Here is a 24,924-nt window from a genome sequence, read left to right as displayed (position 1 = left end):
CACAGGGGCAGGAGAGTGAACATTCAGTGACACAGCTTGGGATAAAAGAGGGGCTGCCTGATTGTGGTGGTTTGATGAATTCCTGCTGCAGACCACCTTCGGCTGCAGGTGAGCCTGGGAACAGAACTCTGGGGTTTCCCAGAAGAGGGAAGGCAGGAGAGCAAAAACTCAGTCACACACCTTGGGATAAAAGAGGGGCTGCCTTGGGAAAGAGGGACTGCCTGACTGGGCTGGTTTTATTAATTCCTGCTGCAGACCACCTCGGGCTGCAGGTGAGACTGCATGGGCAGCTGGGGCACAGGAGGCAGGAGAGAAAAAAACTCAGTCACACACCTTGGGATAAAAGAGGGGCTGCCTGACTGGGGTGGTTTGATGAATTCCTGCTGCAGACCACCTCAGGCTGCAGGTGAGCCTGGGAACAGAAATTTGGGGTTTTCCAGAACAGAGAAGGCAGGAGAGCAAAAATTCATTCACACACCTTAGGAAAAAGGAGCTGACTGGGGTGGTTTTATTAATTCCTGCTGCAGGTGAGCCTGCATGGGCAGCTGGGGCTCCCTGGGGCACAGGAGGCAGGAGAGCAAAAATTCATTCACACACCTTGGGAAAAAAGAGGGGCTGCCTTGGGAAAGAGGAGCTGACTGGGGTGGTTTTATTAATTCCTGCTGCAGGTGTGAGCCTGGGAACAGAAATTTGGGGTTTCCCAGAACAGAGAAGGCAGGAGAGCAAAAACTCATTCACACACCTTGGGAAAAAGGAGCTGACTGGGGTGGTTTTATTCATTTCTGCACCTTGGGCTGCAGGTGGGATCAATGGAAGGTTGGGGGTTCCCAGGATCCAGGAGTGTGTGGGATTTGCACAGGGGAGACACAAAACTAAGGGCAGCAGTTAGGGTGAGCTTTTAGAAAGCTGTTCCCAAATAAAAAGGTGGATTTGAAGTAACACAAGGCATCCCAGGGGTGAGAAAATCCAGCAGGGAGAGGAAACCCAGCAGAAGGGAGAAGGCAGAAGTGTTTCTGGGAGAGGAGCAATTCACACACCTTGGTAAAGAGGGGCTAACTGTGCTAGTTTTATTCATTTCTTGAATGAAATATTTCATGGTGTTTAGGTAGCTGGGATCAATCCTGCAGCAAATGCTGTGAAAGGCTTGGCAAGTGAAAAAGGCAGGGAAAATGGTGAGGGAAACTTGTCCCTCTCTCTTAGCTACCAGTCCCATGAAATAATTTGGGTTTATTTGTTGTTTGCTGCTCTGAGTTATGGGCAGTGATCATTCCTGGAGTTGGGAACACACAAAAGTGTGCAGGGATGCTCTCACCTCTCCTTAGGAGGGTGGAAGAGCCCAGGAGGCAAATCCTTGTATAAATCTGCTGTTGGCAAGGATAAATATAAATATAAATACTAATATACATTATAAATACAAATATATCTATAAATACTAATATACATTATAAATATAAATATACCTATAAATATAAATACCAATATACATTATAAATATAAATATACCTATAAATATAAATACTAATATACATTATAAATATAAATATACCTATAAATATAAATACCAATATACATTATAAATATAAATATACCTATAAATATAAATACTAATATACATTATAAATATAAATATACCTATAAATACTAATATACATTATAAATATAAATATTTTCAAACCCGTGTTCCACTGCACAGCTGTTTAACCTGCTGAGCTAAACTTGGGGAATACCTAAAGCCTGCAGAGTTATTTCTGCATCTTGAATAAAGCCAAAGCAGAAGCAAAGTGCCCATTTAACCCTCAGGTGGTCTCTGAGGTGATTCTGGAGTCACTCAGTTCACTCAGAGCAATGTGAGCTGAAATCCTGCCTGCCACCAGAAAATTCCCAACACCCCTCACATTTTGAAGGATTTATTTAAGAGCCAGAATCTTTAGGTGGGAAAGGTGTCTCAGGAAGGCAAACCTGTGGTGGATCAGCTTTCCATCTAAAGCATTTCCAGCTGTTCCAGGTTTTCCAGTGCACCCTTTGGTTGAGTTACCTTTGCTGCACGTTTTCCTTTGGGGAGAAAACCTTCCCTGTATTTTTGTTTGTCCTACTGGACTTGGGCTCACTCCTCTGGCTTGAAGAGTTCCCTCTGATGGCAAAACAACAGAGTGGGAGTTGTTGGAAAAGCAAACTTTATCTCCCCAGTGTATTTTCTTTAAGTAAAGACTCCCCAAGTCAATGATCTTATTTCCAGCCTGGCTGGCTCTTTGTGCTGTGACCATAAATCCTCAGGTACCTTGTCTGGAAGTTTGTCATATTTGGGGATTTTTTCCCCCCTTAATAATCTTGGCCTTTTATCACTTACTAGAGAGGGATTTGGGGCTCATTCAGATAGAAGGGGCCCAAAAGTACAGAATTTTGAAACTCTCTGTTCTTTCTGTGTAATCCCAGCCCTGCCCTCCACCATGCTGGGATTTTTCCCTTTTCAGTGGCTCCCAACTTGCACTGTACTTACATTTTCATATCCCTGAAGGCCAAATTGTGTTTGGGTCTTAAAATAACCTGTGTTTAGGGAGGAAATTTCCACGCTGGGATGTTTTATAACTGTGGCACATGTGATGGGGGGTTTATGTAAGGCTGGGAATGGGATACAGCAGCTCAGGCCTCTCAATGAGATTTGCAAGTATTCATTGGCAAGTCTGTCAACTGCAAAGTATTTCAGCAAATAAAGGTTTCAAAAGGTCAAATTCCATGGTTTAAGGGTTCTTAAAGATGGATTTGGCTCGATTACGAGGCGGAGTCGGGGTAGGTTGGGTACCCAGACCAGTTCTAGGAATTCCAGCTATTCCCTGGGTTGTGCAGTGAGCCCCAGACTGGCAGGGGCTCATTAGTGGGTAATTAGTGGCACTGAGACCATCAAGCACAGCTTTAATCCATGCCAGGGTGGCAGCTCTGCCGCTGTGCCCTGCACTGGCTCAACATGGGAACATAATGAGACATTTCCAGATGCCTTTGCCTGCAGAAAAACTCCTGTTTTCACTTCAATCCGTGCCAGAATGGAGCAGCTGGATGGTTTAGGCATGGAATTGAAACGAAACCCCTCTCAGGAGCTTTGGTGCTTCAGCTGGCTGGCAGTGAGTGGCTGCCTTAAAATCTGTAAGTCAGCCCCAGCCTGCAGCTGTCACCTGGGAAGGAGACAGATCTTGGTTGACTGATTTTCAACAATTCCTTTAAAAATGTAAAAAAAATGAAAATCCCCAGCATTGTGAGCCTTTTGGGAGTTACCTGTGTCACATGGAAGTGGAGCAGGACCAGGTGCTGAGATGAGATTTTCCCTCCCTGTGCTGGCGTTTCATGGGATGCACAACAGCCCGAGCTGGCAGCTCTGACCTCAGCCCTGGAGAATGTGTTTGCAGTGTGTGTTTACCAAGCCTCTGAGGGGGCTGTGTAGGTGGCATGGAGCAGTAGCAGCTTGTTCCAGGTATTGCAGCCCTGCATGGGCACCAGCTCTGCTTACTGAGCCTGGCAGGATGGGCTGAATCATCCTGAGCCACCAGCCCTGACTTCCTGGAGCTGGGATTCCTGCATGGGGCAGCTCCCAGGCTGAGTTCTGGCCAGCCAGCTGTGCTTGGGTGCCTCATGGAGTGCATGAAGTTGGAGTTTCTAATGTAGTTTAGAGCATTTGGTGGCTTTGGAGTTGCCCATGGCCCAAACTGCTCCTGTGAACTTCCCAACTCCCATTAATAACGAGTTTGATCTTTCCTGTGCTCACTGTTCACCATTTCCCCCCACATTTCTCCTCCTGTGAGCATTTTCTGATCTTTACCTGAGCCTGAGCAGTTCTTTTTCCTGCCCTCATTCCCTGTGTCACAGCTTGGGATTTCCTGTTCAAGGGCTTTCCTGGCAATGCATTAATGTCAGCATTTGTAAATAGTTCAGAGTGCATCTGCAGTTTAGTAATGCTGGGATATTTGTTACACAAGGTACAGTGAGGTCAGTAAATTCACACTTGGTGCAGGTAGATCCTCTTCACATCTCCCAAATCTTTTGGGAAGTATAAACATCAATGCTAAGAATGTCATCTTGAAATTCTTGTGGTGTTTGTATTTATTGGTGGCAAGCACTGGGAACATCTAATCTGCTCCCATCATCAGCCCAGCAGTTATTGACACATGCACTCCAAAATGAGTGTGCTCAGAGTCATGCAGAGGGGAGGGATGGAGCCTGCAGAGAGCTGGGAGGGTAAAGGTGCAACTCCAGAGAGCTGGGAGGGTAAAGGTGCAACTCCAGAGAGATGGGAGGGTGAAAACTGCACCTCCTGAGAGATGGGAGGGTAAAAACTGCACCTCCTGAGAGCTGGGAGGGTAAAAACTGCACCTCCTGAGAGCTGGGAGGGTAAAAACTGCACCTCCTGAGAGATGGGAGGGTAAAAACTGCACCTCCTGAGTGCTGCTCCTGTGCTAGGATGGTAATAACTGCACCTTCAGCACTCTGCTCCCCCAGCTCAGGTCCCCCTGTGTCCCTGTGCTGCTGTCACCCCCTGCCACCAGTGCCTGGCCCCTGGAGTCTCCTGGTTGGTAACTGCAGGCAGGTGCTGTCAGCTCTTTGCCTTGTGAAGTCTTTGTATTTCTGTGACTGGGTTGTTTCTGGTGAGAAGTTCTCTTATTCCCAGTTTTATAACTCAGGAAGGGTGGTTTGAGTGCCAGCCCACAGAATGTCACCATCTCTCCTCTCCCTCCCCACCAGGTTACCCCTGTTCCAAGCCAGTGCTTTTGCGTTCTTAGCACCTGCCAGAGCAATTCTCTCTCTGGAGAAGTGGAAGTGCAATACCACAGGTAATTGTTGTTTATCCTTGCTCAGCTTTAAGTGACAAATGGCCCAGCTCAGGTGCAGTGCAGCTGCCAGAGCCTCTGATGTGAAAACTGGGGCTGAAGAGCAGGGAATATGCAAAGCCTCTCTTTTTACAGTGTTAAAATATCTGCCACAGAAGATTCCCGAAAATGTCCTTGTGGAGTTCTGTTTCTGGGAATTTTTAAAGTACAAAAACATTGACAAAGGAGCTGTAACTGTGGCATAGAGTAATCCTTGTGTTCCATTTGCATTCTGCAAATGTTCCTTCCCGGAATGTTCCAAATGTTTGGAAGCAGCGAGTCCAAGTGAGCCCTTTGAAGTGGTGAGTGAGAGGCACTTTGAGCAATGTACAGCATCACCTCCAGAGCAGGGTTTTCCCCTGCTGAGGTCATACCTGACAGGTTTTGACAAGACTGGGATGTTCTTTTTCACTCTGTTCTCTGCTGCTGTCGTCATCCTGGAAGGTTTGGGCTTCAGAGGGAACAGGTTCTGGTTGGGATGGGAGCTTTTGCTTCAGCTTGGACTGGAAATGACTCTGTGTTCACTGGGGGTGGTTATTCAGTCCCAGGGCTGTGGGCAGTGGGAAGCAGCAGCACAAGGAATAATCAGGCTGCTCACCCCTGACTGGAGCTCTTCCCAGGGCTCCTTTGGACTCTCAAGAATTTAATTTCTATTATTTGGGTGTTTATACATCTCTGGTAACTCACATTAATCAAAATGTGATTAACGCCCAGCCTGTTGAAAGAAACTCCCTGATATCCCTGGGTGGCAAAGCCATTTTCCCAGGACTGCAGATGTCACAAAGAGCTTTGCTCATCTTCTCCTGAGCCCTTTCCCCTCCCAGAGCTGCCAGGTGGGGCTGTCCCCCAGGGCTCAGCTCCTTCCGTGAGTGGCTCCACTGGGGAGCAGCAAGCACTGGGCTCGGTGATTCCTGGGGTGCAGCTGAGTAATTCCCCCCTGGAGTGGGGAGAGAACTCCTGGCTCTTCCTGGAGTGGAAATTTCCCTGTCTGGAAATCCGGGCATTTTCCTGTTGGAACCCTGCTTGCTGAGAGCTGTGGAGCAGAGGGAGAAATGAGGGGTTGGCTCTTGGCCTTCATTTGAGCAGAACTCGCTCTCTGTGTGAATTGGGGCTCCTTTATCAGCCACAGCCTGGGGAGGGATTTGTTTTGGGTGCAGTGGTGGCAGAGTGGCTGGGCAGTAAAAGAAACCCCTGTTTTTTGTCCCTTTTGGAAGATGTAACAGTTGCAAATGGAACGGCAGAGCTGCTGCACACGGAGCACATCTGGTACCCCCGGATACGAGAGGTAATGTGGGACTTGCCTTTTGCTGTCACTCTCTCCAGCTCCAGTTAAGTTCCTCACTTTATCATCTGTGTCTTCTTGTCTTTGAGTTGGTGATTTCTTGTTTCACTGCGATCTCCATGTGAATATATCCCTTTGCTCATTTCATGGAAGTCTTCATCTTTTCCACCTGTTCATTGCTGGACAGCAAATACCAGGAGTTAGATACCACACCCCAAAAGCCGTGCAGTGAAATGCTCGAGAGAGATGAAAACTCTTCTTGTAACCTCGATTTGTGCAGCAGTTCAGCTGCTGCCAGGCCCCTTGCCTGCTGTGCCTGTGCACTGGGGCTGGCCCTGGAGGTGAATGTGCACTTAGGAAATCTGGTTCCTTCCCAAGTGTTTTAAGTTGGAGACTCTTGTGATAAGAGGTCGATTCTCCCCAAAGACTTGTGAGATACCTGCAGCTCCTTCTCCACTCGCAGCAGTGCAGTGTGAAGTCGTGGTCCCTGCAGGGCAGGCTGAGGGCTGTGCCACGCCAGGGTGGCAGGTAGAGTAGTCCAAATGAAGGCGTGTGTCATGGAATTGATCTCCCATCCCGTTGCTTTGGGCTGCCAACTTTTTCTTAATTAAAAACAACCCCTCTCTCTTCCCCATGTTCAAACCATAGCTACATCCTGCCAAGAGCCCTGCAGCCAAGAGGGCTGACAGTCTCCTGAGACCACAACGCTGCTCTAATCCAGCTTCTAAGGAGCACTTGTGACCAATGCAGCACACACTCTGCCCCTAGGAGCTAGGAGCATCACCTCGTGGCGCACCAACCCTTGCCGTTCGATCTGAGAGCTTAAAGGTTAGCCTGGACCCCAGGTCTCCTGTCTGACAGTGTGATGTGCTTTCCACACAGCTTCCAGACTGGCCCACTGGTCTGTTGTGTAATAGTTTTGTGGAGAAAACCATAAGTGTTATGCTTAAAGCGATAAGTCACTTAAACATAATGAGCTGTTTTATGACGAAAAAAAAAAAATAAATTTGCTGAGTTCTTCTGTGTCACTGAATTCTTTTAACTGCAGTTTGTAATCCAGAGCAGAAAAACAGAGGGTTTGGCTTTGGCTGTCAGATGGCACTGAGCTGCCTCTCTGCCCTGTTGTGTGTTCAGATCCAAGGTGCCATCATCATGTCCTCGCTGATCGAGGTGGTGATCGGGCTGCTGGGGCTGCCCGGGGCCCTGCTGCGCTACATCGGGCCCCTGACCATCACCCCCACCGTGGCCCTCATCGGCCTCTCGGGCTTCCAGGCTGCTGGGGAGAGAGCTGGCAAGCACTGGGGCATCGCCATGCTGTGAGTACCCCGAGGGTTTCCTGCTGGGCACGCGGGGTTTGGGCTGCTGGGGAGAGCTGGGGGCAGCTGGGCTCTGTCGGTGCTGCTGGTGTGGAGAAACACTGGGAGGAGAAACACCATGAGAAACACCACGAGAACCAAACACCATGAGGAGAAACACCATGAGAAACACACATGAGAAACACACATGAGGAGAAACACCATGAGAAACACCATGAGGAGAAACACCATGAGAAACACACATGAGAAACACACATGAGAAACACCATGAGAACCAAACACCATGAGGAGAAACACCACGAGAACCAAACACCATGAGAAACACCATGAGGAGAAACACCATGAGAAACATACATGAGAACCAAACACCATGAGGAGAAACACAGTGAGGAGAAACACCATGAGAAACACCATGAGAAACACCACGAGAACCAAACACCATGAAAAACAAACACCATGAGGAGAAAACACGATGAGGAGAAACACCATGAGGAGAAACACACATGAGAAACACCACGAGAGCCAAACACCATGAAAACAAGCACCATGGGAAACACCCACCATGAGAACCACACACCATGAGGAGAAACACTATGAGAACCAAACACCATGAGAAACAAACACCATGAGAAACAAACACCATGAGGAGAAACACCCAGAGTCTGGATGAGGTCAGCTGAAAATGTGAGAATCAGGACAGAGCAGCTCAGGGCAGTTGCCTGGAGCTTCTCCCTGCAAAGGAATCCTTCCCTGGGAGGGTGGGGAGGCACCAGAGCAGCTGTGGCTGCCCCTGGAAGTGCCCAAGGCCAGGCTGGACAGGGCTTGGAGCACCCTGGGATGGTGAAAGGTGTCCCTGCCCATGGCTCCTTCATGGACCTGGATGGGCTCTAAGGTTCCTTCCAACCCAAACCATTCCATGGTAACGTGAGCTTGAAGAGAGAAGAGGGGACAGTGGCCAAAAATGAGGTGTGGAGAGCAGAACTTTATAAAGCAGGAGCTGGAGATGATTTAACAGAACACCAGAGAGATGAAATGCAGTGAACAATTTGTATTTCTGGGCTGATTACCTGATTCCTCTGCTGCAGCTAAACCCCACTGGTGGTGCTGGTCCCTCTGCTTTCCTGTGCCCTGGAGAGATCCATGTGTGTGGTGGCAGAGGGCACAAGCATTGCCATGAACACCTCCAGAGCTGAGCCATGAGCTGAGATCCCTGCTGGGGACAAAAAAGCTTCTAGAGGGAATTTCAGGGCTTGGGGTGGGTGTGCCATCAGCTGTAGGGGCCAGGGAGAGGAAGGAATGAAAAGGAATAAGTGAGGGAAGTGAAATGAAGAGAGGACAAAAGCTCCCCATGTGGGGAAGCAGCAAACGAGGCTGGGAACCCCATTTTAGGGAGAGAAGAGGCTGAAACAGCTCAATTGGAACCCCATTTTAGGGAGAGAAGAGGCTGAAACAATTCAATTGAAACCCCATTTTAGGGAGAGAAGAGGCTGAAGCAGCTCAATTAAAACCCCATTTTGGGGACAAAAGAGGCTGAAGCACAGTTTCATGTGAAACCCTGTTTTAGGGAGGAAAGAGGCTGAAACAGCTCCATGTGAAAACCCCATTTTGGGGAGCACAGAGGCTGAAACAGCTCCATTGAAACCCCATTTTAGGGAGCACAGAGCTGAAACAGCTCCATTGAAACCCCATTTTAGGGAGAAAAGAGGCTTAAGCAGCTCCATTGAAACCCCATTTTGGGGAGCACAGAGCTGAAACAGCTCCATTGGAACCCAGTTTTAGGGAGCACAGAGGCTGAAGCTCCTCCATGTGCAGCACCAGCAGTGCTGGCTCTGGGAGCAGAGGAATGAATGCCTTGGTGAGATCAGATTGTGATCTCACTAATCTGTTTGCACAATGCTTTGAACATGTAAAGTATTCTGTAAGTGCAGCTTATGATTAAAAGGGCTCTTTAATTCTGTTTTATCTTGCATGTTGGCATCAGGAGTATTTTTGTGATTTTATTGTATTAAGCAGCTGGTCCAAAGGAACATTTTATTTGTCTGTAAAACGAATTTCTCTGCAAGTTGGGGCTAACTTAATGCCCCAACTTGAATGAATCAAGCACATCTTTGAATTGGACATAGAAATGTGTAATTAAAGTTGACATTTTTGCAGATGGAAAAAAAAAATTAAATCAATTCAGGAGCAGGATTTAAATGTTAGCCAGTCAATAAAATATTTCTGGCTTCTGCAGAAACGTGCAGGGGATTGTTGACAGCAGCTCCACAGCTGTGGGAGCCACTCAGGAGTGGTTCCAGCCTTGGGAGATGTGGCTCCTGGAATTATCCTGGGTGTTCTGGGATAGATCAAGGTCCCGCATTTCTCCCTGGCCCTGCAGAATCACCTGGGGGCCTCTGGGAGCTGCAGGATTCCCAATTTCCCAATTTCCTGGCCTGGCTTGTTCCATGGCTGCTTTATTCCCTCTCTCAGACATTGGTAACAAGGGCAATTATTCCTGATTTGCCTGTTGATCCAGATTTTCCTGGAGCATTCAAGGGTTTGGTGCTGTTTCACAGCCACTCTCCCGTGCAGCCAGTGGAAAATTCATTGCAATAATTGAATATTGTATTTTTTACAGCTCTGTGCTAAATGGCATCCAAAGCTCCCTGTGCTCAGGGCTGGTGTGGGAGGGAGGGAGCCCATGGTGGATTTTGGGGAGTTTCTGGGGTTTCCTGCATGGAGAAGATGGATATTCTGCTTTTCTCCTGGGCTGCTGAGGGCTGTAAATGCCCCTCCTTTTCCTGCAGACTGAGGGAGAGGAAAACTGGTTTGTGTCTGATCCGGGGCAGAGGAGAGGCTGAAAATCCTCTCTTTATTTTTCAAGTCAGCTGATAAAAACATAATCTCAGATTTCAGCAGAGCTTTGCTGCTTCAGACAGCTCCAGTCTTGGGGAGGCCCTTGCAGAGCAGAGCTGGGCTGAGAATTGAGAATTGCTCATTCAGGATTGAGCAACGTGCCCTGAATTCTGATTCTTCAGGACAGTGGGGGCTTATTTTAGCTGTAAAAAATAATTTTTAATGTCTAGAGGAGCTTGGCAGTGTCATTGATGGGGGGAATGAATAAGAATTAAGATACCTAATACTGATGGACTGCACTGGCAGCAAATCTTGGGGCTTGGGCTCCATTCTGCTTCATTTGCAGCTATTTAGTGAAAGATTAATATTTAAAAAAAAAACTTGATTCTGAAAAACAGAAAAAATTTCCCTGACAGAAATTTCCCCAAGTGCTTTGAAGTTTGGTGCAAGTTTTGAAATGTAGAAATTCCTGTCCACAGCCCTTCAGGTTCCCTGTTTCCTGCCAGGGGCTGGCAGCAAGTTCTGTGCTTCACAGACAGCCCTGGACCTCAGGTGGAGTTTGGGAGGAAGGAAGGAGCAGCACAGGAATTTTAACTGAAAATCCCCCTTCAGTCTGGGCCTCTCCCTGGTCCATTTATCTGCCTGCAGCTGCTGACTTTTGCAGCACTTCAGAATTCAGATTTGGCATTTGAGGAATAATCATTTTAATCATTTTGCTGCCTTGTCTTCTGCTGAAATTGAAAATCTGCATGCAAAGGGTCTGGAGAGGTTTGTGCTAAAAAGAATTTATAGATAAATTGGTGCTAATGACATTTCTCTCTTGTCCCACCCTCCTCATCCTCCTTTTCTTTCTCAGGACTATTTTCCTGGTGCTGTTGTTCTCTCAGTATGCCAGAAATGTCAAATTTCCCTTGCCCATTTATAAATCCAAGAAAGGATGGACAGCATACAGGCTGCAGCTTTTCAAGATGTTCCCTGTAAGTCATTGAACTTGTTCTTCCTTAGGCAAAAAAAAGAAAACAAAAAAATGGTTGGGTGGGTGTGGGATGTTGTTGGTTTGATACATACAGTATCTATACATAGTATGTATTTTACATACTATTTACATACAGTATCTAAATATAATATGTATTTTACATACAGTATCTGTATATAGTATGCATTTTATATACTATTTGCATAGAGTGTATATGGTGTGTATTTTACATACTATTTGCATACAGTATCTACATAAAATATATCTTTTACATACTAGTTACATACAGTATCTATACATAGTATGTATTTTACATACTGTATGCATACAATATCTACATGTAGTATGTCTTTTACATATGAATACATGCAGCACCTGTATATAATATGTATTTTCCATGTAAATCCATACAGTATCTATATATAATATGTATTTTCCATACAAATCCATACAGTACCTATATATAAATATGTATTTTCCATGCAAATCCATACAGTATCTATATGTAATATGTATTTTCCATACTATTTACCTACAGTATCTATAGTATGTCTTTTACATATCATTTACATACAGTATCTATATATGGTGTGTATTTTACATTCTATATACATACAGTATGTATTTTCCATACTATATACACACAATATCTATATATGTATTTTACATACAGTATTTATATATAGTATGTCTTTTACATACCATATACATCCAGTATCTATATATAATATGTATTATACATACTGTTTACATACAGTATCTGTCTACAGCATGTCTTTTCCATACCAATCCATGCAGTATGTGTATGTAGCATGTCTTTTCCATACAATACCTGTACACAGCCTGTCTTTTCCATACAATACCTGTACACAGCCTGTCTTTTCCATACAAATCCATGCAGTATGTGTATGTAGCATGTCTTTTCCATACAATACCTGTACACAGCCTGTCTTTTCCATACAAATCCCTGCTACACAAACCTCCCATCCAGCCCCCACAGCTCCCTCCGGATCCATCTCCCCCAGCTCAGGCTCTGGGCTGTGCAGCACCCCTGGCGTGGCAGCTGTGATCTCACTGGCCCCTGTGCTGCTGTCCCCAGATCATCCTGGCCATCCTGGTGTCCTGGCTGCTGTGCTTCATCTTCACGGTGACAGACGTGTTCCCCCCGGACAGCTCCAAGTACGGCTTCTACGCGCGCACGGACGCGCGCCGCGGCGTGCTGCTGGTGGCACCATGGTTCAAGGTGCCCTACCCCTGTAAGTGCTGCTGGTGGCACCATGGTTCAAGGTGCCCTACCCCTGTAAGTGTGCTGGTTTGAGGTGCCCTACCCCTGTAAGTGCTGCTGGTGGCACCATGGTTCAAGGTGCCCTACCCCTGTAAGTGCTGCTGGTGGTGGCACCATGGTTCAAGGTGCCCTACCCCTGTAAGTGCTGCTGGTGGCACCGTGGTTCAAGGTGCCCTGCCCCTGTAAGTGCTGCTGGTGTGAGGTGCCCTACCCCTGTAAGTGTGCTGGTTCAAGGTGCCCTGTCCCTGTAAGTGCTGCTGGTGGCACCGTGGTTCAAGGTGCCCTACCCCTGTAAGTGCTGCTGCTGGGGCCAGTGCTGCTGGTGGCACCGTGGTTCAAGGTGCCCTGCTCCTCTAAGTGTGCTGGTTCAAGGTGCCCTGCTCCTCTAAGTGTGCTGGTTCAAGGTGCCCTGCCCCTGTAAGTGTGCTGGTTCAAGGTGCCCTGCTCCTCTAAGTGTGCTGGTTCAAGGTGCCCTGCTCCTCTAAGTGTGCTGGTTCAAGGTGCCCTGCTCCTCTGTGTGCTGGTTCAAGGTGCCCTGCTCCTCTAAGTGTGCTGTTCCTGGGCCCAGCAAGGCCAGAGCTGCTGCTCCAGGGTTCTGCTGCCTCTGTCTGGGGTGCATCCCATAGCCCTGGCTCTCCAGAACCCAACAGGGCCATTCCATTCCTCCTGCTCCAGAGCTCTGCTGGCTCTCTCTGGGGTTTATTCCTTAGCCCTGGTTCCCCAGAACCCAGCAGGGTCATTGATGCTGTTCAAGAGTTCTGCTGGCTCTGTCTGGGGTGCATTCCATAGCCCTGGTACCCCAGAACCAAGCAGGGTCATTGCTCTGGTTCCCCAGGAGCCCAGCAGGGCCATTCCTCCTGTTCCACAGCTCTGCTGGCTCTCAGTGGTTTATCCATAGCCCTGGTACCCCAGAACCAAGCAGGGTCATTGCTCTGGTACCCCAGAACTCAGCAGTGTCATTGCTCTGGTTCCCCAGGAGCCCAGCAGGGCCATTCCTCCTGTTCCACAGCTCTGCTGCCTCTCTCAGTGGTTTATCCATGGCCCTGGTACCCCAGAACCAAGCAGTCATTGCTCTGGTTCCCCAGGAGCCCAGCAGGGCCATTCCTCCTGTTCCACAGCTCTGCTGCCTCTCTCAGTGGTTTATTCCACAACCTTTGGGTGGTGTGGATGATCCATCCCTGGCAGTGTCCCAGGCTGGACAGGGCTCAGAGCAGCCTGGGCCAGTGGGAGGGGTCCCTGCTGATGGCTCTGAGGGTCCCTCCCAGTCCCACCCACTCCACAGTTCAGCACACACCACTCTCATTGCCTGCTGGTCTATTTTGTTGTTTTTCCTTGTGTTCAGCTGATTCCTTAAGTCTCACCCAAGGAGCTGCACTTGGCAGGATTGGCCTGGGTGACTCCTGCTAACAGTGGCTGCCCCTCTGACATGGAGATCATCACTGCTTTATCAGTCCTTGGCAATGCTGCCCAGGGCCAGGGCCAGGTTTTTACAGCTCTGCTGGGTTCCCTGGCTCTCACTGTCTGAAGAATCCCCTCTGTGGGGCGTTTCTCCCAGCCTGCTGCACTCCCCTGCCCCAAACACACCCAGTCAGGGTGAGCACAGCTGTAGGAAAATGCCCTGACTTGCCAAGGCACTGCTGGCACAGGCAAGTCAGGGAATGCCAGGCCCTGCTTATCAGAGGGCAGTGAAATCATCTACAGGAGAGCACCAAACACTTCACCCAACGTTTTGGAGGTGTTTTTGTGTTGGCCAGCTCTAAGTTTAAAGCTGTTAAAGGCTGGGTTTATGGTGTGAGATTGCACAACTGGCTCACCCTTCAGAAATTACCAAGGTAATTAGGGAATAATATTATTTTAGAATAGAAGTACAGGAATTATCAGCTGTGCCACCACATTGTGATGAGGCAGCTTCGTTGTGGTTTCCCATATGCTTTGGTTCTTAAAAGAAACCACTTCTAAAGCAGCAGATGAAGAATAGAGGCTTTTGGAAAAGAAGAGGAGGAAAACTTCTCCACCCTGATCAGCCCATTTGTATTTGTGAGGTTCATTCACTCCTGTGTGACTGAAGATCCCTTTGTTGCAGGAGGCTCATCTATTTCAAAGAGATAAAAGCATCAAGGCAATTGCTGTGGAAAACCTGCCAGCCTTTTCTGCAGGCTTAAATTAATCTTATTTTCTCTACTACAAAAATTTGGAGCTGGGAGGTGTTTGTGCAGTGATCAGAGCTGATTGTTGCCATCCTGTTTGGTCGACTAGACTTGTGACCAAAGTGACTTTTTGGAGCAATAATAATACAGTGGCATTTGCCTCACTGGCCAGGATTGTTTTCTCACAAGCTGTAGATCAAATTCCTGATTCCTGAACAGGAGGAATTTAATTTTTTTTTTTTTTTTGTGAGGTTTTATGATTCCCTGGGATTTTTCCAAGTGTGATCAAAGCAGTTGCTTTGGCAATTGTTCCTTTGCTCCTTTCATCTCCTTGAACTTGCCAGACTGTGTTAGAGTGAAGGGGGTTTGTTGTTCCCATCAAAGGTAAATAAACAGTGCTGGGCACTGGGGAGGGCCCCCTCACTCCCAGGGTCACTTCTGGCCCCTCAGGACAAGGACATGGAGGGGCTGGGGCCAGCCCAGGGCAGGGAATGGAGCTGGGAAGGGGCCCAGAGGGAGAAAATGGGATCAGGGGGAACTTCTGGCTCTGCACAACCCCCTGACAGGAGGGGAGAGCCAGGGGGATTTGGGATCTTATCCCAGCTAAGGATAAGGGACAGGAGGATTTAGGGGACAGTCCCAGATTGCCCCAGGAGAGGCTCAGGGTGGATTTTGGGGAATATTTCCTGCCCAGAAGGGCTGCCCAGCCCTGGAGCAGTGCTGGAGTCCCCATCCCTGGGGCATTTGAGCAGCAGGGTGGATGTGGCACCTGGGGACACGGCCAGCAGTGACCTGGGCAGTGCTGGGGGGTCCCAAAAGCCCTTCCCAGCCCAAAGCACTGCACAATTCCCCCAGGTCTGTGTGTGTGGGTAGCCAGGCTGTGTGCTGGGGTCTCAGGGCTTTAACTGCTCACAGTGACCCCAGGATGTGTTCAAGTCTCTTTGCCCAGCCTGGTGCTCAAAGAAGGAGTCAGAGCTCTGCAGTTCTCATTCCCAAGGTTGTTTGTTGTTTCTTATCTGTAAAATTCTTTCTCCTGGCCTGCCAAGGTCTGTTCCCAGGCACTGTGCCTGCCCCAGGGCAGTGTTATCTTTTTATACTAAAAACTCCCTGTACAATATTTCCAATTACTGTCCAATACCCATCACCTGTGTTAGACAGTGAGCTTCTACTCTAAACCAATCCCAAAGTGCCACCATCACAGCAGAAGATGGAGGCCAAGAACAAGAAGGAGAAAGGCTGGACAGGCCCAGATTCCTCCATCTTGCCCCCTGAACCCCCATTCTAAAAGCCCCAAAAATTTGTTTTTCACCTCATGACAAACTAGTTATTATTCTGCTTTTTTGTGGCTTGCAGATCTTCGTATAAGGTTGGTAATTTTTTCCATGGGTTAAAATCAAAGTCACAGGGCCTTGGGCTCTGAGCCAGGCTCTCTGAGCCCCTGGCAGGGGTTTGGGCAGTCCAGGACTGTCACACACATCTTTTATGGAAAATCCTTTCCTTAGGATTTTTCCTGCTGAGAAGCTGAGAGGCCTCAGGAACAGAATGTGAACAGAATGTAACCAGTGGTTATCTGCTGCTGTGGAATGCAACAGGTGCAGCTGGGATTGGGCTCATGTGGTTGTTTCTAATTAATGGCCAATCACAGCCCAGCTGTCCAGACTGTCTCAGTTATCATTCTTTTCTATTTCTATTCTTTTTCAAGCCTTTGTTATCATTCTTTTCTATTCTTAGCCAGCCTTCTGATGAATTCCTTTCTTCTATTCTTTTAGTATAGCTTTAATATAACATATATCATAAAACAATAACTCAAGCCTTGTGGAACATGGAGTCAACATTCTCATCTCCTCCCTCATCCTCAGACGCTGCGAACAGCAGCACCCAGAGGATGTCCTGAGCTCCATTTCTGGGGCAGGGCTGTTTCAGTGTCTCTCTCTCTCCACAGTCCAGTGGGGGCTGCCCACCATCTCGGCGGCGGGGGTGATCGGCATGCTCAGCGCCGTGGTGGCCAGCATCATCGAGTCCATCGGCGACTACTACGCCTGTGCCAGGCTCTCCTGCGCTCCTCCTCCTCCCATCCACGCCATCAACAGGTCTGTCCCAGCCACCAGTACCTCCACTGCCTCAGACTCTTTGGGTTTTTTGGGGTTTTTCCCCTTTTGGATAAGCAGGGATGTGCTCTGGGGTGAAATGTTGCACCCTGGTCACGTTGTGTTTTGGTCACTTTGGTACACAAGGACCAAGGATCTGAAATCCAGGGTGGAAATGGCATCTGGGGTTGTTTTGTTACATTTGAATCCCAGTCCCATTCCTGCTGGAGTCTGTGGGAGTTACCAGCACAGTTTCCACAGGGAAAGAGCTCTAAACTGGTTCTGGAATTGGGGCTGTCAAAACCACCCAGAAACAGCAGCTCTGAAGCTTTATCTGAATTTTTAATATAATTTCCTCAGTTTAAGAATGTGGGGTTCTAAGACTCACCTGGAGTGCAGTTTAGAAATAGAGCAGCTCTGAAATTTTACCTGAATTTTTAATATAATTTCCTCAGTTTAAGAATGTGGGGATCTAAGACTCAGGAAGCAGAACTCCCGAGTGTTTTCCAGGTGTGTTGGAGCCTGAGCCATGAATTTCAGGAATGCCATGTGGAGCAGAGGCCCCTGTGGCACTCAGGAGCACCCCCAGTGAATGTGTGCCTGTACCAACGTGGCTCTTGTGTTCTCTTTGGGATTTCCAGGGGGATTTTCATCGAGGGGCTCTCCTGTGTTCTGGATGGAGTCTTTGGGACAGGGAATGGATCCACCTCCTCCAGCCCCAACATTGGGGTCCTGGGCATCACAAAGGTGAAGTGCTTGGCTGGGAGCCCTCAGGGGTTCCTTGTGTTCATAATCCCCTTCCAGGAGCCCACTCTGCTCCATTCCTGTGCACACAAACTTCTCAGATCATTCTGAGTGTACCCGACTGTCTGCACCAACTCCTGTCTGAGGGAAATGCATTATTGCTCATCAGGACCTTAAAAATCATTTTATTTGGAGTAAAATGCAGTTGGAATCCCCATAAAGCAGATGCTGCTGCATAAACTCTCTTGGAAAACCCAGGCAGCATTCCAGGGCTCTGGGGTGTTTGAGTTGAGGCATACACACTGTAAACTGGGTAGAAATTGCTGCTTTTTGGGTGGCTTGCTCTGAAAGCATCAGTAGGAAGTGAATTTTAATGCCCCACACACAGTAAAATGCAACATGAGGTGCTTGGGCTTTACCTGAGTCTGTACTGGGACAGGGCACTGGCACAGGGCTGCAGCCAAGGTCATTTCAGAGCTAAAAGGACCCTCAGTATTTGCCTTTAAGGCTTGGGGGTTTATGTATTTGTGGTGATGCTGCTCAATAAAATGTGTGAGTGCTTGAGGAGCTCCTTTGCTCACGTGTGGGGCTGGCTCTGTGCCTGGCTGAGCTGGGAGGCCTTGGCTGCAGAGAAATCTGCCTGATAATGTAAATTTAACCTTGGTCAGGAACACCAAGAGTGGTTTAGGTTGTAAATAGGGCCACCTCGTTGGGTGCTGAATGTGGGAGCCATAAATCCTTTGTGCAAGGATAGGAGATGTCTGTCCCCACTTGCAGTAACTCACCCCCTGGCCTGAGCTCACATAAATGATTGATTTGTCCTCAGCCCTCCCTCGTGCTGCACAAAGGGTGATTCTGCTGCTTTGGGGTGCAGCTCAGCACTAACAGCACCATCTGCTGTCTGTACCAGGCACCACCCAGCGGATGGAAATCTCCTAGGAGAGAAGTTCTGCTCGGAAAAAACCCTTAAAGAAAGGTTTATTCTGTTCTCCCTGCCCCTTGCTGCTCCGTGGGGGTTGAGATGAATGAGCAGCACTTGTTTTTGTGAGCAGCCCACAGAAATGAGCGTGCATTTCATGCTGGGGCAGTGCAAAGTTGAAGTGGCAGCTGTGGCAGGGAGTGGAGCTGCCCAGGCTGTGCTCTTGTTCCCTTTCTGCACTTTCATTCCCCAAAACCCAGCAGTTCCTCAGCTTCAGGTAGAATTTTGGCCTAGAGATGCTCTGCTGTTGATTTGAGAGAGGAAATCTTCAGTGCTGCATCACCAGGGCTTTTCCCTGCCTTGAAATTGGTGTGTAATTACAATTAATTTTAAATTCTGCTGGATGGAGGTGCTGCAAAAGCTTTTGAGCCAGTGTGTGTTTTACTGGATGAGAGCAAGATTAATTAACTCTGATTAGCTGGGGCTAAAGCAGCTCTTGCCATGGTGGTGATGCTGAAATGGAGGCTCCAGGTACCATTTGATGCACTCCAAAATAATCACTCCAAAATAAGTGTGTGTGTGCTGGGAATCAATGCAGAGCCTGAGCTGAATGCTGCCTGGGATGTTTTCAGTAGCTTTAATTTGTTTGCATAAATAAATGTCACTGTCATGCAGCTTTTCAAAGGATTTGCCTGTTTCTGGCAGGAAGAGAATTGTAGGGCAGGATCTCAGTGGCCCTGCAGCAATGAATATTTCTATAGAGAGCAGAGAAAGGTGCCAGCTCAATTCTGTTCTAATTCCAGTTATGGTGCAGCACAGCTCTGCTTGCAGGGGAAGGAGCTCACCTGGAGCTCAGCAGTGAGGAATGGGGGCAAGGAAGGATTTTCCTCTCCCCAGACCTCTTTAGCTGGTGTTTCTCATTTCCCTCATTCAGCTCAGTCACACGTGATGAACAAATGAATATTTCCTGTTTGAACCCTGCTGCTCTGCACCAGGGGACGTGCAAAGGGCTTTTCTAGAAACCACCTTCATGTAAAGGAGTTTTTGTTGTCCCTGGGGCACCTTTTGTGGCAGTGGAGGATGTTAAAAAATACCAACTTAGGGTTTATCCACTACCCCTGCACCACAGAGAGCCTGCTTGAATCTTGGCTGCTTAAAATAAAACGGGGAAGGAAATGCAGGCCCTTGGTTTCAGTGTTAGCACAGCCCTGATTTGCATTCAGCCCTGAGCTTGGGCTAAGCCTAAAAACCCTGCCCCTCCTTCCCACCAACTGTTTGATCTGTTCCCGTGGCCCAGGGCAGCACACAGCCTTTATTTGATGTATTTCCATTTCCATTTTGCTTTCTCTCCCATAGCTGGGTTCCACCAGCTTTCCTGGTGACTGAGGCAGTTCCAGACGGTTTTAGGGCTGGCCTGGGGAGGCTGAGCTTGGCTGCAGAGCAGCTGTGGCTCAGCTGAGCCCTGCAGCACCAAAAGGAAACACGCACAGTGTGGCATTCGCATTGCCTGAAAAATCCTTTCTCCGGGGAAGCTGAGGAGCCTCGGAGAAAAGGAGAACAATTCTTACCTCATTTGCTTCTCCTGTGTTGTGCTCTTGTGTGGAATTGTTTGGAGATTGTTTCACTGGATTCTGCTGTGAGTTGTTTTGTCTCTTTGGCCAAGCTGTGTCAAGACTCTGGAAAGAGTAACGAGTTTGAGTTTTCATTATTATCTTTTTAGCATTCAGGAAGTTTCCTTTCTGTATTCTTTAGATTAGTATAGTATTTTTAAATATATTGTAGTATATGTAATGTATATATAGTATAGAATAATATATAGTAAAATATATAGTATAGAACTGTATGTATGTACTATATATAGTATATATGATATATATATATAATATATATACTGTAGTGTGTATATATATATATTATACAGTACACCTGCGAGTACAATAGATACACACTATATCTATATTATATGTATACCTGTGAGTACAGTAGATATACACCATATCTATATTATATTTACACCTGTGAGTACAGTAGATGTACACCATATCTATATTATATGTACACCTGTGAGTACAGTAGATATACACCATATATATTATATTTACACCTGTGAGTACAATAGATATGTACACCATGTATATATTATATGTACACCTGTGAGTACAATATATATACACCATATCTATATTATATGTACACCTGTGAGTACAGTAGATATAAACTTATATATATATTATATGTACATGTGAGTAAAGTAGATATACACCATATCTATGTTATATGTACACCTGTGAGTACAATAGATATACACCATGTGTATATTATATGTACACGTGCTAGTACAGTATCTATACACCATGTGTATATTATATGTACACCTGTGAGTACAGTAGATATACACCATATCTATATTATATTTACACCTGCGAGTACAGTATATATACACCATGTATATTATATGTACACGTGCGAGTACAGTAGATGTACACTATATCTATATTATATGTACACCTGTGAGTACAGTATCTATACACCATGTGTATATTATCTGTACATGTGCTAGTAGAGTAGCACAGGCGCCAGGAAGGAGCTGCAGCGCGCCCTGAGCAGCAGCAGCAGCAGCAGCAGCAGCAGCAGCAGCAGCAGCAGCAGCAGGTGTGAGGCCGCGCCGGGGCTGCCCTCACGCGTGTCCTGTGCTGTTTCCCGCAGGTTGGCAGCCGCAGGGTGATCCAGTACGGAGCTGCCTTCATGCTGCTGCTGGGCATGGTGGGCAAGTTCAGCGCGCTCTTCGCTTCCCTGCCCGACCCCGTGCTGGGGGCTCTCTTCTGCACCCTCTTTGGTAAGGGCCTTGCCTTCCCAGGAACAGCTGATGACAGGAACCCCTGTGCTCCTCCAGGCATGGTTTGGGATGGAAAAGATGAGTCCTTCTATGTAAAATATATAGAAATATAAAGAAAACATAATATTTGTAAGTATAGATAAAACGTAAATATATATAAACATAAATGAAACATAGTATATATTAAAATATATATAAACCACAAAAATAAAATATATAAATAAAAATATATATAAATACATGTAAAACACAAAGCAGAAATCGCTGGATGTTACTGGCTTGCTTAACAGAAGGAAATACCCAGAGGAAAGAGTAACATAACACTGCTTTCCTGATAATCTACCAAAATCTTCCTTTCCTAAGAATCTACCTCCAGGCATGTTTTGTAATGAAAAAGATTGATCCTTTTATGTAAAATATATAGAAATATAAATAAAACATAAAATATATACAAATATACATAAAACTCAAAAATAAAATGTATATCAATATATATAAAACACAAAGCAATGTTACTGGCTTGCTTAACAGAAGGAAATCCCCAGAGAGAGAGTAACACTGCTTTCCTGGTAATCTACCAAAATCTTCCTTTCCTAAGAATCTACCCAAACCTTCTCTATCTCCTATTAGATAATAGGAACCTCTGTGCTCCTCCAGACATGTTTTGTAATTAAAAAGATTGATCCTTTTATGTAAAATATACATAAATATAAATAAAACATAATATATATATAAATATATATAAAACACACAAAAATATATATAAAACACAAAAGTAAAATATATAAGAATATATATAAAACACAAAGCAATGTTACTGGCTTGCTTAACAGAAGGAAATCCCCAGAGATAGAGTAACACTGCTTTCCCAATAATCTACCAAAACCTTCCTTTGCTGAGAATCTACCACAATCTTCTCTTTCTGGTTGCAGTGGTCTGTGGTTTCGTGGTGCACTGATTCTCAGGTTTGCTGGTTTCCCAAAATACAGATTAAAAGGAGAAAGAAGAAAAAGCAGTTGCTGTGCTATTGAGAAAACCCCGTGCACTTTTCTAACAAATTATTCCAAATGTACTGGGGGGTGTCTCCAGGGATATTTTGCTGGGTTTTGATGGGTTTTTTGAAGAAAAAAGTTCCCTCAGAGCTGATCTTGGGCTGTTCTGTTGTGTCCAGGGATGATCACGGCCGTGGGTCTGTCCAACCTGCAGTTCATTGATCTCAACTCCTCTCGCAACCTCTTTGTGCTGGGATTTTCCATCTTCTTTGGGCTCGTGCTCCCCAGCTATCTCAAACAGAACCCCTTGGTCACAGGTACGTGCTGCTCCTCCTCCCCACCAGCACTTCTGCCTTGTGCTCACCTGGAAAACCCAGCAGGTATAGAGGGTCAGGAAGGGGAACCCCAAATTATGGGGGAAAAACCCCAAATTATGGAGGGAAAAACCCAAATTATGGAGAAAAAAACAAACAAACAAATTATGAAAGGAAAAAACCAAATTATGGAGGAAAAAAAAAATTATGAAGGAAAAAAACCAAATTATGGAGGAAGAAAAACAAATTATGGAGGAAAAACCCCAAATTGTGGAGGAAAAACCCAAATGATGAGGGAAAAACCCAAATTATGGAGGAAAAAACCCAAATTATGGAGGAAAAACGGAAATTATGGAGGAAAACCCCAAGTTATGGAGGAAGAAAAACAAATTATGGAGGAAAAACCCCAAATTGTGGAGGAAAAACCCCAAATGATGGGGGAAAAACCCCAAATTAGGGAGGAAAATCCCCAAATGATGCAAACAGGAAAGGCTGTAGGTCCAGACAAGCTCTGTGTTGTGTTCAGAGAATTCTTTGAGAGGCTGAGACCTGCAGGGAATGTTCCAGTGGGACACAGCTGGAGCTTTCCTGCTGTCTCTGGGTGCAGTTACCAGCTGGGATGAAATAAAAACTGAAAAGGTGAATGTGAGCTGAAAATGATGCTGAAAGATTAAGGGGAAAAGCAGCAAGGCAGAGTTTGGAAGGTGGGGAATTGTTTGGGGGTAGAACTTTCTGTCCCTCAGACGTGTTCTGGGTGTTGATTTTAATTTTAGTGAGTTCCTTTGCAGAGTGTTCAGGGAATTGTAGCTTTGAGGAGTTCACTGGGGAGCTTTTCTGCTTCCATGTGACCCTCAGCAGTGCTCATGCCCAGTGTGTGTCACCAGACATGGACTCAAAGGAGACATTTCACTGCTTTGGGTTTGTCTGGGCGTTTTTAAACCAAATATTAACTGACTTTTCTTTCCACTGTGCCTGCAGACCAGGATTTAAGGGCATATCTGTCCTGCTGTAAGTGGTTAGAAAAGCAGATCCCTCAAGCTTCTTGTGGTTAATGCAGTGTTCTTCCCTAACTGGGGCTGTGAATCCTTGCCCCTTTGAAAAGTAAAGATCTACAAAAAGGATTACTTATAAAATCTTTATTAAAATAATTATTATTACTTACAGAATAATTATAGAAAAGATTTATAAAAGAATTCCTATATAAAAAGTACAATTTCACAGTCTGAACGCTTCTCTTCTGCACCCCACGGTTTTCTGCTTAGCTCTGACTAGCTGTGCCTGCAGTAGGAACTGAAATGGTGCTTTGTGACATTGCTGTCAGCAGCTGGGACTTCCTGAAAGTGGCATTTTGGGGAACAATGTCCCGTGCTGGTGCTCTGGGGGAAGGTTCTGCATCCACCCCCTGCCTCCCAGAGCCCTCTCTGAGCAAACCCTCGCTGAGCCCAGGCCCAGGGGCATTCAGGGGGCTGTGGGGGATGGAATCCCAGCAGGTTTCCTCCCTGTTGCTGCAGGAATTGCAGGCATTGATCAGGTGCTGAACGTGCTGCTCACCACGGCCATGTTCGTCGGGGGCTGCGTGGCCTTCGTGCTGGACAACACCATCCCAGGTGAGCCCTGCAGCATTCCTGGGGAGTGGCAGCCAGGGATCCTTGGGAAAGGGCAGAAAGCCATGGTACAGACAGCATTCCCTGGAGAAAGACAGAATTCCTTGGGGAAATGGCAGAAATCCCTGAGTACAAACAGCATTCCCCAGAGAGAGGCAGAATTCCTTGGGAAATGGCAGAAAGCCATGGTACAGACAGCATTCCCCAGAGAGAGGCAGAATTCCTTGGGGAATGGCAGAAACCCATGAGTACAAACAGCATTCCCCAGAGAGAGGCAGAATTCCTTGGGGAAATGGCAGAAATCCATGAGTACAAACAGCATTCCCCAGAGAGAGGCAGAATTCCTTGGAAAATGGCAGAAATCCCTGAGTACAAACAGCATTCCCTGGAGAAAGGCAGAATTCCTTGGGGAATGGCAGAAACCCATGGTACAAACAGCATTCCCCAGAGAAAGGCAGAATTCCTTGGGGGAAATGGCAGAATTCCTTGAGTACAGACAGCATTGCCCAGAGAGAGGCAGAATTCCTTGGGGAAATGGCAGAAAGCCATGGTACAGACAGCATTGCCCAGAGAAAGGCAGAATTCCTTGGGAAATGGCAGAAATCCATGGTACAAACAGCATTGCCCAGAGAAAGGCAGAATTCCTTGGGAAAATGGCTGAAATCCCTGAGTACAAACAGCATTGCCCAGAGAAAGGCAGAATTCCTTGGGGGAAGTGGCAGAATTCCCTGAGT

The 24,924-nt window shown here is 46.8% G+C and overlaps 1 protein-coding gene across 29 annotated transcripts in view; it reads left to right on the top strand.

Moving 5' to 3' along the window:
• SLC23A2 (solute carrier family 23 member 2) overlaps positions 1-24,924 on the top strand; it is a 59,337-nt gene that overhangs the window by 28,472 nt on the left and 5,941 nt on the right. For all 29 annotated transcript variants that reach the window (XR_011676963.1, XR_011676950.1, XR_011676943.1 and 26 more), the window contains exons 6-15: positions 4,729-4,817; positions 6,068-6,138; positions 7,270-7,451; positions 11,143-11,263; positions 12,362-12,518; positions 16,637-16,784; positions 17,423-17,528; positions 21,151-21,280; positions 22,452-22,589; positions 24,098-24,193. Coding sequence is in view for 1 of the 29 variants with exons in the window: in XM_071417589.1 (XP_071273690.1) it covers positions 4,729-4,817; positions 6,068-6,138; positions 7,270-7,451; positions 11,143-11,263; positions 12,362-12,518; positions 16,637-16,784; positions 17,423-17,528; positions 21,151-21,280; positions 22,452-22,589; positions 24,098-24,193 (1,238 nt within the window). In the remaining 28 variants the exon portion in view is untranslated. The remainder of the gene's footprint in view (positions 1-4,728; positions 4,818-6,067; positions 6,139-7,269; positions 7,452-11,142; positions 11,264-12,361; positions 12,519-16,636; positions 16,785-17,422; positions 17,529-21,150; positions 21,281-22,451; positions 22,590-24,097; positions 24,194-24,924) is intronic.

Source organism: Agelaius tricolor, unplaced genomic scaffold (genome assembly GCF_023055355.1).
Source record: "Agelaius tricolor isolate 1412-34295 unplaced genomic scaffold, bAgeTri1.0.p SCAF_70, whole genome shotgun sequence".
Classification (NCBI taxonomy): domain Eukaryota; kingdom Metazoa; phylum Chordata; class Aves; order Passeriformes; family Icteridae; genus Agelaius; species Agelaius tricolor.
The sequence above is the reverse complement of the archived record's forward strand: the minus strand, read 5'-3'. Positions and strand labels throughout refer to the sequence as shown.